Below are 15,253 nucleotides of genomic sequence, written 5' to 3' on the forward strand. Positions count from 1 at the left end.
TACAGAAATGATTTCCTCTGGAGGGGGAATGCTGAAGAAAGGGTCACAATCTGAAAATGAGAGTTTGGCTATTCAGGAGCAAAATGAGACAGGGCCTTCCCACCCAGAAGGTGCTGGAAATGTGGCACTCGAGGCTGCAGGTGTGGGTTAGTTGAAATTTTCAGATGGCGAACACTAGATTTTTGTTAGGGAAAGGTGTCAAGCCATAGGGAAGAAAGGCAGGATAAATGATGTTGAGGTACAGATCAGTGATGGGGGGCTGAATGGCCAACTCCTGCTCCAATGTTCCTCATCTCGTGCAGCCAAGCTTTCTAACATATGGACAGAATGTGATGACGTTTCTGGGCATTGGGCAAACTCGTGCATCACCTCCCAGCATGCTCAGCGTTGGGATCTCCAGAACCCGCCCATGCTGGGTCAGAGACTCACAGAATGAAGAACCAAGTTTATTCTCGCTTGTTCCCGGGACGTGGACACTGCTGGCCAGACCGGCATTTAATGCCCAGCCCTGGTTACCCGGAGTAGATGGCGGGCCACCTGCTGGGTATGGCTGCAGGTCATGTGATGCATCTCCCACCTCGGTATTGACCCAGTGATGATGAAGGAACAACAGCAGCAACTTGCATTTATATAGCGCCTTTAACGTAGTAGAACGTCGCAAGGTTCTTCACAGGAGCGATTATCAAACAAAATGTGACACCGAGCCACCTAAGGAGATATCAGGATAGGTGACCAAAAGCTGGGTTTTAATGAGTGCCTTAAAGGCAGAGTGTTTACGGGAGGGAATTCCAGACTCTGGGGCCAAGGCAGCTTACAAACTCAACAATGGGGTACGTCATTCAGCCGTGTTTACATCATCAACACTAGGATTCCGATCCCCACATCCTTCCATCACCGGCCCCTCCCCAAGTGAAACACAAGCATTGCACCACGAGCGAACTGCACTCTCTTCCTGACCCACATCCACACAGTGAGTGCATGAAGATATAGAATGTAAATATAATCACTAGACAGATCGGTTTAATTTTATATATATTTGCATGTTTAAGATAGAGAGACGGAGAGGTTGAGGCAGGGAATTCCAGAGCTTGGGGCCGAGGTAACAGAAGGCACGACCACCGATGGTTGAGCGATGATACAAAGATGGGTGGGAAAGCAAGTTGTGAGGAGGACGCAAAGAATCTACAAAAGGATACAGACAGATTAAATGAGTGGGCAAACATTTGGCAGATGGAGTATAATGTGGGAAAATGTGAGGTTATCCACTTTGGTAGGAAAAACAAAAAAGCTAATTATTATTTAAATGGGGAGAGATTACAAAGTGCTGCGGAACAGAGGGACCTGGGGGTCCTTGTACATGAAACACAAAAAGTTAGTATGCAGATACAGCAAGTAATCAGGAAGGCAAATGGAATATTGGCCTTTATTGCAAGGGGGATAGAGTATAAAAGCAAAGATGTCCTGCTACAACTGTACAGGGTATTGGCAAGACCGCACCTGGAGTACTGCGTACAGTTTTGGTCTCCTTATTTAAGGAGGGATATACTTGCATTGGAGGCTGTTCAGAGAATGTTCACGCGGTTGATTCCTGAGATGAAGGGGTTGTCTTATGAAGAAAGGTTGAGCAGGTTGGGCCTATACTCATTAGAGTTTAGAAGAATGAGAGGTGATCTTATTGAAACACAAGATTCTGAGGGGGCTTGACAGGGTAGACGCAGAGAGGATGTTTCCCCTCGTGGGGGAATCGAGAACTAGGGGGCATAGTTTCAGAATCAGGGGTCGCCCATTTAAAACGGAAATGAGGAGGAATTTCTTCTCTCAGAAGGTCGTGAATCTTTGGAATTCTCTACCTCAGAGAGCTGTGGAGGCTGGGTCAATTAATGTATTTAAGGTGGAGATAGGCAGATATTTGAAAGATAAGGGAGTAAAGGATTATGGGAAGTGGGCAGGGAAGTGGAGCTGAGTCCATGATCAGATCAGCCATGATCGTATTGAATGGTGGAGCAGGTTCGAGGGGCCAAATGGCCGACTCCTGCTCCTATTTCTTATGTTCTTGTGATTATAATCAGGGATGCTCAGGAGGGCAGAATTAGAGGAACGCAGACATCTCGGGTTGTGGGGCCGGAGGAGATTACAGGAGATAGGGAGGGGCGAGGCCATGGAGGGATTTGAACACAAGGATCATCATTTAAAAATCGAGGTGTTGCTCAACCGGGAGCCAATGTAGGTCAGCGAGCACAGGGGTGATGGGTGAACGGGATTTGGTGAGAGTTAGGACACGGGCAGCCGAGTTTTGGATGCACTCAAGGTTATGTAGGGTAGAACGTGGGAGGCCGGCCAGGAGATACGTGGCCAAGTCAGGATGGTGCTTGACTTGGGAGGGGAACTTGGAGATGACGGAGTTGCTATGTCATCGCTGCTGTCGCCCCAGTCGGTGGTGGAGGTCAGAGAGGAGGGAGGTGCCGTCGAAGTAACCTTGGCGAATGGGTTCAGTGCTTCTTGCACCACGTACCTACAGGAGACAGCCACAGTGCGTCGGTAATGGAAGGGGCAGGTTAAGTCCAGTGGCAGGGGCACAGATCGAGAGACAGTCCTGGACAGTATCCAAGTTTTTGAGTGGTGTTGCGGCTGAACATATCAGGCGAGTGGCGAGCATTCCATCACACTGCTGACTGGAGCATTGACAATGACGTCACACAGAAGTGCCGGCAAGACTTCAGTACTTGAAACACAAGGCACGTGCCCGATAATCCCTTATTTATTCGTTGCCAATCTTTCCAATTCTTTGTCAGATCATCTTGTCAGATTACAAACGCCAGAGGTCACCTTGCACACATCAAGGATCACTCTGCACCAATGCTCTTAGCCAAAAGGCCGAGAGCCTATGCACCGTTCCTGGAAGTACTGCAATACCAGGTTCGTGCCATGGAGATAACCAACGATGGAGGATGGCAGGTGGATTAGTAATTACTCTCACACAACAAACAAAGGCACTCCAGCCTTCACTAATCTTCGGGAGTCACACAAACGAGTAAATACCTTTATGGAACACACACAAAATAACCGTCCGTGACCAGCTGCAGAGGACAAGCTTGGGCCAAAGCCTTGTTCTCAATTTTAAGGGCCTAACTTTCCCTCACTGAATCGTCTCTGCCAATGCGTCCCCCCTCCCCCATGAAACCTCTGACTCCTTCGCTGGGTTACTTGCTTCCCTCGGGACCTCACAGGTGACGGCCAGTCTTGATGCGAAGCGGTGAGTTTCGATAGGTTATTCCACTGTAGGGGCTTCACAAAGTCAAAGCTGACCCAGACCCAATATCCACACACTCGCACCTTCGCCAGAGCCCATTGTAATTGGCCACTGGTATCCTGGACAAGGAAACGCCAGTGGTTCTGCTCCAAGTTTCCATACATTGATAAACCTCTCTCGCTGGAAAGTGATTGTTTGAGTATTGACCACAATAGGCAAATTGGGCTCACACTAGCGTAGACTCTTGGGTGAGGTGCAGGAGGGTTTCAGCACAGTGCGAACAATCACCAGGCACGAGGCGACACTTTCAGGCGGGGCGGAGGGGGGAGGGGGGTGTGGAGAGGGAGATAAGAGACGACGTGTGCGTGCCCAAATCTCTCAGTCCAGTTGTCGGATTAATTTTGGCGGTTGCACAAATTGCAGCTCCTGGAATATTACACAATGCAAGTCTGTCAGATGTTGGGGGAGGAGAGCGCACTGCAGTCCAACACATTCTAGAAAGAAAGACTTGTATTTTCACCACCTCAGGCCGTCCCAAAATGCTTTACAGCCAATTAAGTACTTTTAGAAGTGTAGTCACTGTTGTAATGTGGGAAAGTGGCGGTCATACCATGCACAGCAAGCTCCCACAGACAGCAGTGAGATAATCACCAGATCATCTGTTTTAATGATGTTGGTTCAGGGATTAATATTGGCCCAGGACACCAGGAAGAACTCCTCTGCTCTTCTTTGAAATAGTGGTCATGGGATCTTTTACGTCCACCCGAGACCAGATGGGGCCTCGGTTTAACGTCTCATCCGAAAGACGGCACCTCGGTCTTCACACAGAGGGTGGAACTTGGGAGTCTCAGCACTAACCGCTGGTAAAGCAAAGCCCACAAGTTCTCTTCCAGAGAATGAAATAGTTGCATGAACAAGCGCAACATTTACAGGGTTTGGGAGAGTGAGCTGGGCTGAGTGGTTCCTGTCGGGGAAAGCACTGGCAGAGACTCGATGGGCCGAATGGCCTGCGAATGTGCTGGAATGTTCTACCGTTCTGTGAAATCATGCCTGGTTTAGAAGTTTTGTTTTTCTTTAAACCTCTCTCCAAAGTTGTTGCGCCTCCTCCACGCGGAATATGTTGGAGCCAGGAGCTCGACTGGGTACAAATTCCTTCCGGGGGGAGGGGCGGGGCAGGGCAGGGGGCGTCCAGAACGGCCCTTCGCCAACATACTTTTGAAAGGCACGTGTCGGGCCCCCCTCCCCGCCCTGTGGTCACGCGTGTCGGTCCTTGGTTACACGTGTCGGGCCCACGTGTCCAGCTCGGTGTCGGGCCCTGGTTACACGTGTCACGCCCTGGTCACACGTGTCGGTCCCCCACGGTCACACGTGTCCAGGCCTGTGTCGGTCCTTGGTTACACGTGTCGGGCCCACGTGTCCAGCTCGGTGTCGGGCCCTGGTTACACGTGTCACGCCCTGGTCACACGTGTCGGTCCCCCACGGTCACACGTGTCCAGGCCTGTGTTGGGCCCTGGTCACACGTGTCGGACCCCGCTCGCTGACTCCTATGTTGACTCCGTCGCTTTTAGCTGGACAAACTGTACCGAGAGATAAAAGAACGCTGTGCAAACATTGTGCGGTTGTGAGGAGCTTACAAACCATTTAATCAAATATGGATAATGCGTATTTTTAATGAGTGGTGTTAAATAAAGCTCGTTGGGTACAGCTGGAGGGGTGATGTAAATTTAAAATGCTTCCACTGTGTGTAAGTATTTTGTTAATCCCTATTTATTCAGTAATACGTGCGCAAATCCATTTGGGGCAGATTTTAATTTTATGATGTGTTTCCAGCTGGGATTAGTTGAAGGCTGGAATCAGTGCGAACCTTTCAATGCCGGAGTCATTCCTTGTTAAAATTAGATTTCTCTCCGCCCTCCTGACGAGGCCGACTCATTGTTGGGATTGACTTCCCCAGCCGTGCCGGTAAATGCTGCCGATCGATTGTCAGTTTCACAGCCAGGCCTGGTGCCGGCCTGATCTGACCGGCCCGGGAGCATTGTCCAGCAGGGGTTATTATTTAAAAAATTCATTTCTGGGATGTGGGCGTCGCTGGCAAGGCCGGCATTTATTGCCCATCCCTAATTGCCCCGTGAGAAGGTGGTGGTGAGCCGCCTTCTTGAACCGCTGCAGTCCGTGTGGTGAAGGTGCTCCCACAGTGCTGTTAGGGAGGGAGTTCCAGGATTGTGACCCAGCGACGATGAAGGAACGGCCGATATATTTCCAAGTCAGGATGGTGTGGGAGTCCTTCGAAGTGGTGAAGTTCGCGGGATTTGGGAGGTGCTGCCGAAGAAGCCGGTTATTGATGTGGAGCAGGACTCCTGGTCTCAGGACAGGGTGACTGCAGCCAGTCAGTAGTAAACCCGACAGGTTGGCCAACTGGTGGGGGATACGTGTATCGGCAGTAGTCCACCCCCACCCCCTGTCCAACCCTCACCCCAATAAAGCTCCGCCGCTCTCTCCCCCTGGAACTGGTGCAGCCTGTAGTTTGGCTCGGACCGGGAGCGAAAGGCAGAGGGAACAATGAGTGATTTGGCGCAGTGTGTGCTCACATCAGTAAACTGGCCCATTCTCAAAGATGCAGGAAGTCATTGTGTGTGAACTGTCGGCAAAGCAGGATGTCTGGGGCTTGAGTACAGGGGAGCTGGGCCCGAGAGTGAGAGCGTGTTTGCCTCTGGCCCCTTTCCCTGGCATCTTCTCGCACTTATATTTTGTATTCTGTGTGTTTGCTTCTCTCTCTCAGCACACACTCTCTCTCTGATCACACACACAAACACACACACACACACACACCACACACACAGAGTTTTCTCCTCCACACCACCCAATACACAACCTAAAACAGCAGAAACCCAAAGCGGGGTATTGAACCAGTGTTACAGGAAGCTTGCGCCGATTACGTCAAGTGCCACAATTCCGAAGGCTGGCAGGGAGCGTGCCGCCCATTGCCCCGTGGATGCTGTGCGGTGGAACACCCTGTGCAGTCAGTGCTCTCTCTCACACACACACACACACACACACAACCTGCTCTCAGTCCAACTCCACCACGCAGGAAGAGAGCAGGAAACTATCAAGCTGATAATTAGGATTGGGATTCACTGAGGAAAGTGGTTTGATCACTCAGGAACTCTGAGACTTGCTGAGAGAAATGTGAAGTGCTCGGGCCGTGAATCAAACGGCACGAGGTAGATATGGTCACTCTGGGAGTTGGGGATCGAGATGTGACTCTGTATTTCAGTCAGGGACACTCGCTGAGCACCGGTGGCTCCTGCTCCGTTTTACCATTTTACCAACAAACGCACAGAGTGCACGAGACTTTTCCAATCATTGTGTCTCTGCTTTACTTCCTTCGTTACTGCTTCTTGGTCATCTGTAACACAGAGGGGGGGTGGGGAAGAGAGTGGGAGGGAGGGGGACAGGGAAAGAAGGGGGAGCAGGGGCCTGGAGGGGGTTGTGCGAGTCAACATTCTCAGCAATCACCCTGATAAAGTCAAAGTACCATTCACAACTGCTGGGCACAAACCTAGAAGCTGCAGTGTGTGCAGTGTCTGATAAATTCATGCCAGAGTTCCAAATGATGGTTAAACAGAAAGATTGCAAAGTTTTCTACTGAACGGAGGTAAATGTTTAAGCAAATATACGTGAAGTACATTAACCTGTAGTGTGTGTGACATGTTCCACCAAAATGATTGCAAGTGGCTAACCGTGGCCACACCGGTGGCTCGCCAGGATGGGGTGTGGGGGAGGAGGGGGGGGGGGGGGGGGGGGGAAAGACATGGAGCTGGGGTGTGCCCATTGGTGGTCCCGTTGAGGGCGTTTGCGCCGGTCATTGAGGGAGTGCCCAGGTGCCTGCTGCCCTTGTCCATCCAGGCAGTGGAGGTCAGGGGTTTGGGAGGTACTGCAGAAGCAGCCTTAGCGCATTCTCTCTCGACGGGAGTTCGTTGGTGAGGCAGGAGATCAAGGAGCCAGAGGCCTATAAAGGCCCGTGAGCAAGGAGTCCGGGGAGTTTGTTGGTGAGGCGGGAGATCAAGGAGCCAGAGGCCGATAAAGGCCCGTGAGCAAGGAGTCCGGGGAGTTTGTTGGTGAGGCGGGAGATCAAGGAGCCAGAGGCCTATAAAGGCCCGTGAGCGAGGAGTCCGGGGAGTTCGTGGAGGCGGGAGTTCGTTGGTGAGGCCGACCAGTACAGCTGCAACACGGAGGCAAAAAAGTAGAAAGAAATCGAAAGGTGACATCACAGCCAAGGGGTACGTGATTGGTAAGTAGTTTTTCTTTTTCTTTATCAGTAAGTAACATTTTAACATTGTTGTTGTCCAATTAGGTTAATCTGAGGGTTAAGTCATGGCAGGAGAGCTCGGACAGGTGTTATGCTCCTCCTGTACTATGTGGGAACTCGGGACGCTTTCCGTGTTCCCGACGACTACGTGTGCGGGAAGTGTATCCACCTGCAGCTCCCGACGGACCACATTGCGGCGCTGGAGCTGCGGGTGGATTCATTCTGGAGCATGCACGATGCTGAGAGTGATGTAAAAAGCACATTTAGTGAGTTCGTCTTACCGCAGGTAAAGGGTCCACAGCCAGATAGGGAATGGAAGACCAACAGGAAGAGCAGTGCAAGGAAGGTAGTGCAGGGATCCCCTGCGGTCATCCCCCTGCAAAACAGATACACCGCTTTGAGTACTGTTGAGAGGGCTGACTCATCAGGGGAGGGCAGCAGCAGCCAAGTTCATGGCACCATGACTGGCTCTGCTGCACAGGAGGTGTGGAAATGTATTTTTATCTAAGCTGATACCATACGGTATTTGTGTGCCCTTTGCAATATATATGTAACAAAATGGAGTCCTGGTCCTTTCAGAACTTTCTGCATAAAAACAGTCAGCTTGCATAAACAGCTAAACCTGGTTTGAGATGGCTGATGGCCATCATCAGACAGCTAGGAGACAAGTCATGCTGAGACAAGTACCCCCCCCCCCCCCCCGCCATGGTGCTCTCCTATTGTCTATACGACAAGTCCCATGCCACCCCACCCTTTTCGAAGTACTCAAACCACCAGCCATTATCTCTTGTAGAGACCTCATTCATTTGATGCAAACAGATAACTGACTAGGAAACTGAACAATCCTGACACAATGCAAGACAGATAATAGCTCATTACCACACTCTCATGGAGTAATGGCCGGCTGGCCAACTAATAACCCTGACAAAAGGAAATATCTGGAAACCATGTCAGGACAAGGATGTAGTAATTAACTATCTGTATTCACTGACTGCGAGACAGAGCCAATACACAGGGAGAGGCCATAACTTAGGTTTTACTGTATAAATATCTTGTGAAACTGTACCATTTCGGAGGTGTTCACTTAGCCATCGACTGAGTGTGACCTGCCTCTTGCTAGCAAGCAAATTAAAGAAACTTCTGCCGGAGCTGAAAGTGTCAGAGTCATTCTTTTCGGAGGTCGAGATTTCGACAGAGGGCAGGAAAAAGAGTGGGAGAACGATAGTGATAGGGGATTCAATTATAAGGGGAATAGATCGGCGTTTCTGCGGCCGCAACCGAGACTCCAGGATGGTATGTTGCCTCCCTGGTGCAAGGGTCAAGGATGTCTCGGAGCGGGTGCAGGACATTCTGAAAAGGGAGGGTGAACAGCCAGTTGTCGTGGTGCATATAGGTACCAACGATATAGGTAAAAAACGGGATGAGGTCCTACGAGATGAATTTAGGGAGCTAGGAGCTAAATTAAAAAGTAGGACCTCAAAAGTAGTAATCTCAGGATTGCTACCAGTGCCACGTGATAGTCAGAGTAGGAATCACAGGATAGCTCAGATGAATATGTGGTTTGAGGAGTGGTGCAGAAGGAAGGGATCAAATTCCTGGGACATTGGAACCAGTTCTGGGGGAGGTGGGACCAGTGCAAACCGGACGGTCTACACCTGGGCAGGACCGGAACCAATGTCCGAGGGGGAGTGTTTGCTAGTGCTGTTGGGGAGGAGTTAAACTAATATGGCAGGGGGGTGAGAACCTATGCAGGAAGACAGAGGGAAATAAAATGGAGTCAGAAGCAAAAGATAGAAAGGAGAATAGTAAAAGTGGAGGGCAGAGAAACCCAAGGCAAAAAGCAAAAAGGGTCACATTACAGCAAAATTCTAAAGGGGCAAAGTGTGTTAAAAAAACAAGCCTGAAGACTCTGTGCCTCAATGCGAGGAGTATTCAGAATAAGGCTGATGAATTAACTGCGCAGATAGCAGTTAACGGATATGATGTAATTGGCATCACGGAGACATGGCTCCAGGGTGACCAAGGTTGGGAACTCAATATCCAGGGGTATTCAACATTTAGGAAGGATAGACAGAAAGGAAAAGGAGGTGGGGTAGCGTTGCTGGTTAAGGAGGAAATTAAAGCAATAGTAAGGAAGGACATTAGCCTGGATGATGTGGAATCGGTATGGGTGGAGCTGCGGAATACCAAAAGGCAGAAAACGCAAGTGGGAGTTGTGTACAGACCTCCAAACAGTAGTAGTGAGGATGGGGACAGCATCAAACAAGAAAGAAGGGATGTGTGCAATAAAGGTACAGCAGTTATCATGGGCGACTTTAATCTACATATTGATTGGGCTAACCAAACTGGTAGCAATGAGGTGGAGGAAGATTTCCTGGAGTGTATTGGAGATGGTTTTCTAGACCAATATGTCGAGGAACCAACTAGAGAGCTGGCTATCCTAACACTGGGTGATGTGTAATGAGAAGGGACTAATTAGCAATCTTGTTGTGCAAGGCCCCTTGGGGAAGAGTGACCATAATCTGGTAGAATTCTTTATTAAGATGGAGAGTGACAAAGTTAATTTGGGAACTAGGGTCCTGAACTTAAGGAAAGGTAACTTCGACAGTATGAGATGTGAATTGGCGAGAATAGACTGGCAAAGGATATTTAACGGGTTGACGGTGGATAAGCAATGGCAAACATTTAAAGATCACATGGATGAACTTCAACAATTGTACATTCCTGTCTGGAGTAAAAATAAAACGGGGAAGGTGACTCAACCGTGGCTAACAAGGGAAATTAAGGATAGTGTTAAATCCAAGGAAGAGGTATATAAATTGGCCAGAAAAAGCAACAAACCTGAGGACTGGGAGAAATTTAGAATTCAACAGAGGAAGACTAAGGGTTTAATTAAGAGGGGGAAAATAGAGTATGAGAGGAAGCTTGCAGGGAACATAAAAACTGACTGCAAAAACTTCGATAAATATGTGAAGAGAAAAAGATTAGTGAAGACGATTTAGATGAAGGAATTGAGTGCAATATCCCCAAGTTTGCGGATGACACTAAACTGGGTGGCGGTGTGAGCTGTGAGGGGGACACCAAGAGGCTGCAGGATGATTTGGACAGGTTAGGTGAATGGGCAAATGCATGACAGATGCAGTATCATGTGGATAAATGTGAGGTTATCTATTTTGGGGGCAATAACACGAAGGCAGATTATCTGGATGGCGGCAGATTAGGAAAAGGGGAGGTGCAACGAGACCTGGGTGTCATGTTTCGTCAGTCAATGAAAGTGGGCATGCAGGTACAGCAGGCGGTGAAGGCAGCAAATGGTATGTTGGCCTTCATAGCTAGGGGATTTGAGTATCGGAGCAGGGAGGTCTTATTGCAGTGGTACAGGGCCTTAGTGAGGCTTCACCTGGAATATTGTGTTCAGTTTTGGTCTCCTAATCTGAGGAAGGACGTTCTTGCTATTAAGTGCAGCGAAGGTTCACCAGACTGATTCCAGGGATGGCTGGACTGTCATATGAGGAGAGACTGGATCAACTGGGCCTTTATTCACTGGAGTTTAGAAGGATGAGAGGGGTTCTCATTGAAACATATAAAATTCTGACGGGACTGGACAGGTTAGATGCAGGAAGAATGTTCCTGATGTTGGGGAAGTACAGAACCAGGGAACACAGTCTTAGGATAAGGGGTAGGCCTTCTTCACTGAGAGTTGTTAACCTGTGGAATTCCCTGCCGCAGAGAGTTGTTGATGCCAGTTCATTGGATATATTCAAGAGGGCGTTAGATATGGCCCTTATGGCTAAATGGATCAAGGGGTACGGAGAGAAAGCAGGAAAGGGATACTGAGGTGAATGATCAGCCATGATCTTATTGAATGGTGGGGCAGGCTCGAAGGGCCGAATGGCCGACTCCTGCACCTATTATCTATGTTTCTATGACAAACCCCACCAAAAATCATAACTATCCATTCCATCTCGAAGATATTTGTGCACCATGTGCCAAGGGACTAGCGCGGGCACTCAGTGTGTTGCTGTACATGAATTGCTGAGCACGTGTTGAGACCCCAGTAGTTTAGATTTGATTCAATATTAATCAGGATACACGCATCGCCGGAGGGTGATTGCTCTTCCCCAATCGGGCTGCTTTATTGCTTTCAGCGCTTGTTCAGATTTGATTAATGAAATTCTTCGAAAGGTTCGTGTCAATATTAAATGTGTATCCTGGATGAGCAACGTCTTGTTTAACCGCCGCTTGGCTCAGCCAGCAGTGTTGCTCCCGAGGCGTTTCGTGCAGCGGGCCCGGAATACCGAGCGGGGATCCGCCCAGTCAGGCCGCTCGGCTCTTCAGTGGTGTCTGGGACTGGGAGTCTGTCCAGCTCGCTGACCACATCTCGGCCTCTGTATGCAATGCCGAGACCCGACCGTGCCCATCGCTGGCCTTGGCTTGGAGCCGAAATCCCAGGCAGAGGATCCGAATGTTCTCCCGGTGCTTTTACCTTGGCCAGATTTCTTCGCCTGTTGAAGTTCGACTCTGAGTGCTGGGCCACTGACGGGAACATCGGAAGAGGAGGAGGCCTTTCAATGAGATCATGGCTGATCAGCGACCGAACTCCACATACCTGCCTTCGGTCCATATCCCCGAATACCTTTACTTAACAGAAAGCTATCAATCTCCAACTTAAAATTAACAATTGACCTAGCATCAATTGCCGTTTGCGGAAGCGAGTTCCAAACTTCTATCGCCCTTTGTGTGTTTCCTAATTTCACACCAGGAAGGTCTGGCTCTAATTTTTAGACTGTGCCCTCCAGTCCTAGAATCGCCAACCAGCGGAAATAGTTTCTCTCTATCTACCCGAGCTGTTCCCCTTAATATAAAGAAAGAAAAGACTTGCACTTATTTAGCTATTCACAACCACCGGACGTCCCAAAGCACTTTACAGCCAATGAAGTACTTTTGGAGTGCAGTCACTGTTGTAATGTGGGAAATATGGCAACCAATTTGTGCACAGCAAGCTCCCACACACAGATTATCTGGTCATTATCACATTGCTGTTTTTGTTACGTTGATTGAGGGATAAATATTGGCCAGGACACACTCAAACTTTCTCTCCAATGTGTGCCGACTTGCCAATGTCTCAGTGACCAGCGGAAACAATCTCATTTCATCAGAACAGTTGAGAATTTTCAAAACTATCGGTCACCTTCCCAGCTCTGGTGAATAAAGTCAATAACGTAACCTCCCATCCCAGATACTTCCTGGTGAATCTCTTCGACACTGCATTCACATCCTTCCTATCACAGAGCCCAAACCTGCCCACATTCTCCAAGCTCAGCACCAACTCCGCCTTTTGATATTCCATTCGTTTGCTCCGGGTTCGTTTGCTGGTCTAAGACCTTTGATGGAACAGGGCAGTGCAGAGCGAGCTTATGGTCAATCCGCTGCAATACTTTGAGTGACGGGTCAGCCGAGGCTCAATGGGTAGCACTCGCGCCTCCTCAGGTCACAAGGGCAGGGGTTCAAGTCCCACTCCAGAGATTGGAGCACCAACTCCAGGCTGATAGTGTGGGCCGTACCGAGGGAGCAGCGCACTGTCGGAGGGGCCGTACCGAGGGAGCGGCGCACTGTCGGAGGGGCCGTACCGAGGGAGCGGCGCACTGTCGGAGGGGCCGTACCGAGGGAGCGGCGCACTGTCGGAGGGGCCGTACCGAGGGAGCGGCGCACTGTCGGAGGGGCCGTACCGAGGGAGCGGCGCACTGTCGGAGGGGCCGTACCGAGGGAGCGGCGCACTGTCGGAGGGGCTGTCTTTCGGGTGAGACGTTAGCCAGCGTGCTAAAATCGCTCCACATCATTTAAAAACATCTCCCAATTCGGAGGCAAGACTGGTTTTCCGGATGACCCATTGGCAACACACATTTACGATAGCATGGACTGATGGCTCGGCAAACACCCTCTCACGTGAAACAGACAGAAACTGAAGCGTTCTCCGCCATGTGTCGAGCCGGTACCCCAGGCCTTCTCTCTTCCCCCCCATCCCCTCCCCGACAGTGAGGCGCTCCCTCAGCACCGCCCCTCCGACAGTGCGGCGCTCCCTCAGTACTGCCCCTCCGACAGTGCGGCGCTCCCTCAGTACTGCCCCTCCGACAGTGCGGCGCTCCCTCAGTACTGCACTGGAGTGTCAGCCTGGATTTTCATGCACTGGAGTGGGGCTTGAACCCACAACCTTCTGACTCAGAGGAGAGAGTGCGACCCACTGGCTGACACCCTCAATTAACACTGATGCTTTTTTACACAATCCCAGCGTGGATGTAAGATGCAGGGAATTAAGGAGGAGATGTGAATATAATCCAGGAATAAATTGGCTCGGGGACAGATGTAATGAGAAATAAGAGAGAGAGCACTAAAGACAAAACCAATCTGTGCAAAGCAACACTGGGGTCAGGCCATGATCGACTAACACTCGGTTTATGTAGCAACCATATCTTGTGCTTTATTCTAATTGTACATACCTTGTAGTCATGGTAAGAATGCACACTTTATTACAAAGGAAATAGCAAACTTACCTGCATTTAAGTCACATAACCAGGGGTCAGTGCCCAAAGTGTTGCCGCATTACAACAGTCACTAAACTTCAAAAGTACTTCATTGGCTGCAAAGTGCTTTGGGTCATACGAACAATGACAGTCAGGTAAAGACCATGTGGTCCATCAAGCCTATCCCACGGCCCGAGGTTGTGAAGAGCGCTCCATAAATGCAAGTTGGCTCTTTCTTCGCCGATGTCATTTTGATTCTGCTGCCCTGGTCATGTGCTTGTTGTGGAATATAAAACGCTCTACGGTACATCTTGTCACCAAGGCCAGTCTCACAACAAATGACTGGTCAAGTGCACAGACTACGTTGGCAGACACTGGTTTGGTTCACAAGAGATTTACTGGAAAGGATCCAGGAATGAGGGACTTCAGTTATGTGGAGACTGGAGAAGCCGGGGTTGTTCTCCTTAGGGCAGAGAACGTTTATGGGGAGATTTGACAGAGGTGTTCACAATCATTAAGGGTTTTGACAAGAGTAAATAAGGAGAAACTGTTTCCACCGGTGAGAGGGTAACCAGATTGAAGATCACTGGAAACGAGCCAGAGGGGAGATGGAGAAGTTAAAAAATAAAACACAGCCAATTGTTGTGAAAGGGCGGTGGAAGTAGTTTTAATAGTAACAGTCAAAATGGAACTGGATAAATACTTGAAGGGGAAAATCTGCAGGACTGTGGGGAAAGGGCAGGGGGGGATTAATTGGATAGCTCTACCAAAGAGTCGGCACAGGAAAGATGGGCCAAATGGCCTCCTTCGGTGCGACAGGATTCTATGATTCAGACACATCACCAGCCAAGTCCCACAGCAGCAATGGGCATTTATTTCTTGACCTGCTCCTAATTGTTCCATGGAATCTTCAATGGCTTCAACTGCTTCAGAGGAAGAGTGCAGTCCGAACTATACAACGCTCCCTCAGTATTGTACTGGAGAGTCAGCCCACACAGTGCTCCCTCAGTCTGTACTGGAGAGTCAGCCCACACAGCTCTCCCTCAGTACCGTACTGGAGAGTCAGCCCATACAGCTCTCCCTCAGTACCGTACTGGAGAGTCAGCCCATACAGCTCTCCCTCAGTACCGTACTGGAGAGTCAGCCCATACAGCTCTCCCTCAGTACCGTACT

At 49.8% G+C, this 15,253-nt stretch overlaps 1 protein-coding gene across 5 annotated transcripts in view; it reads right to left on the minus strand.

Moving 5' to 3' along the window:
• Positions 1–15,253, minus strand: part of LOC139226835 (protein kinase C alpha type) — a 542,945-nt gene that overhangs the window by 458,591 nt on the left and 69,101 nt on the right. The window contains exon 2 of one of the 5 annotated variants that reach the window (XM_070857893.1): positions 7,841–7,935. The exons of the other annotated variants lie outside the window; for them this stretch is intronic. Within the exon in view, the coding sequence (XP_070713994.1) occupies positions 7,841–7,931 (91 nt within the window). The 5' untranslated portion in view covers positions 7,932–7,935. The remainder of the gene's footprint in view (positions 1–7,840; positions 7,936–15,253) is intronic. 5 annotated transcript variants of the gene reach the window in all.

Source organism: Pristiophorus japonicus, chromosome 16 (genome assembly GCF_044704955.1).
Source record: "Pristiophorus japonicus isolate sPriJap1 chromosome 16, sPriJap1.hap1, whole genome shotgun sequence".
Classification (NCBI taxonomy): domain Eukaryota; kingdom Metazoa; phylum Chordata; class Chondrichthyes; family Pristiophoridae; genus Pristiophorus; species Pristiophorus japonicus.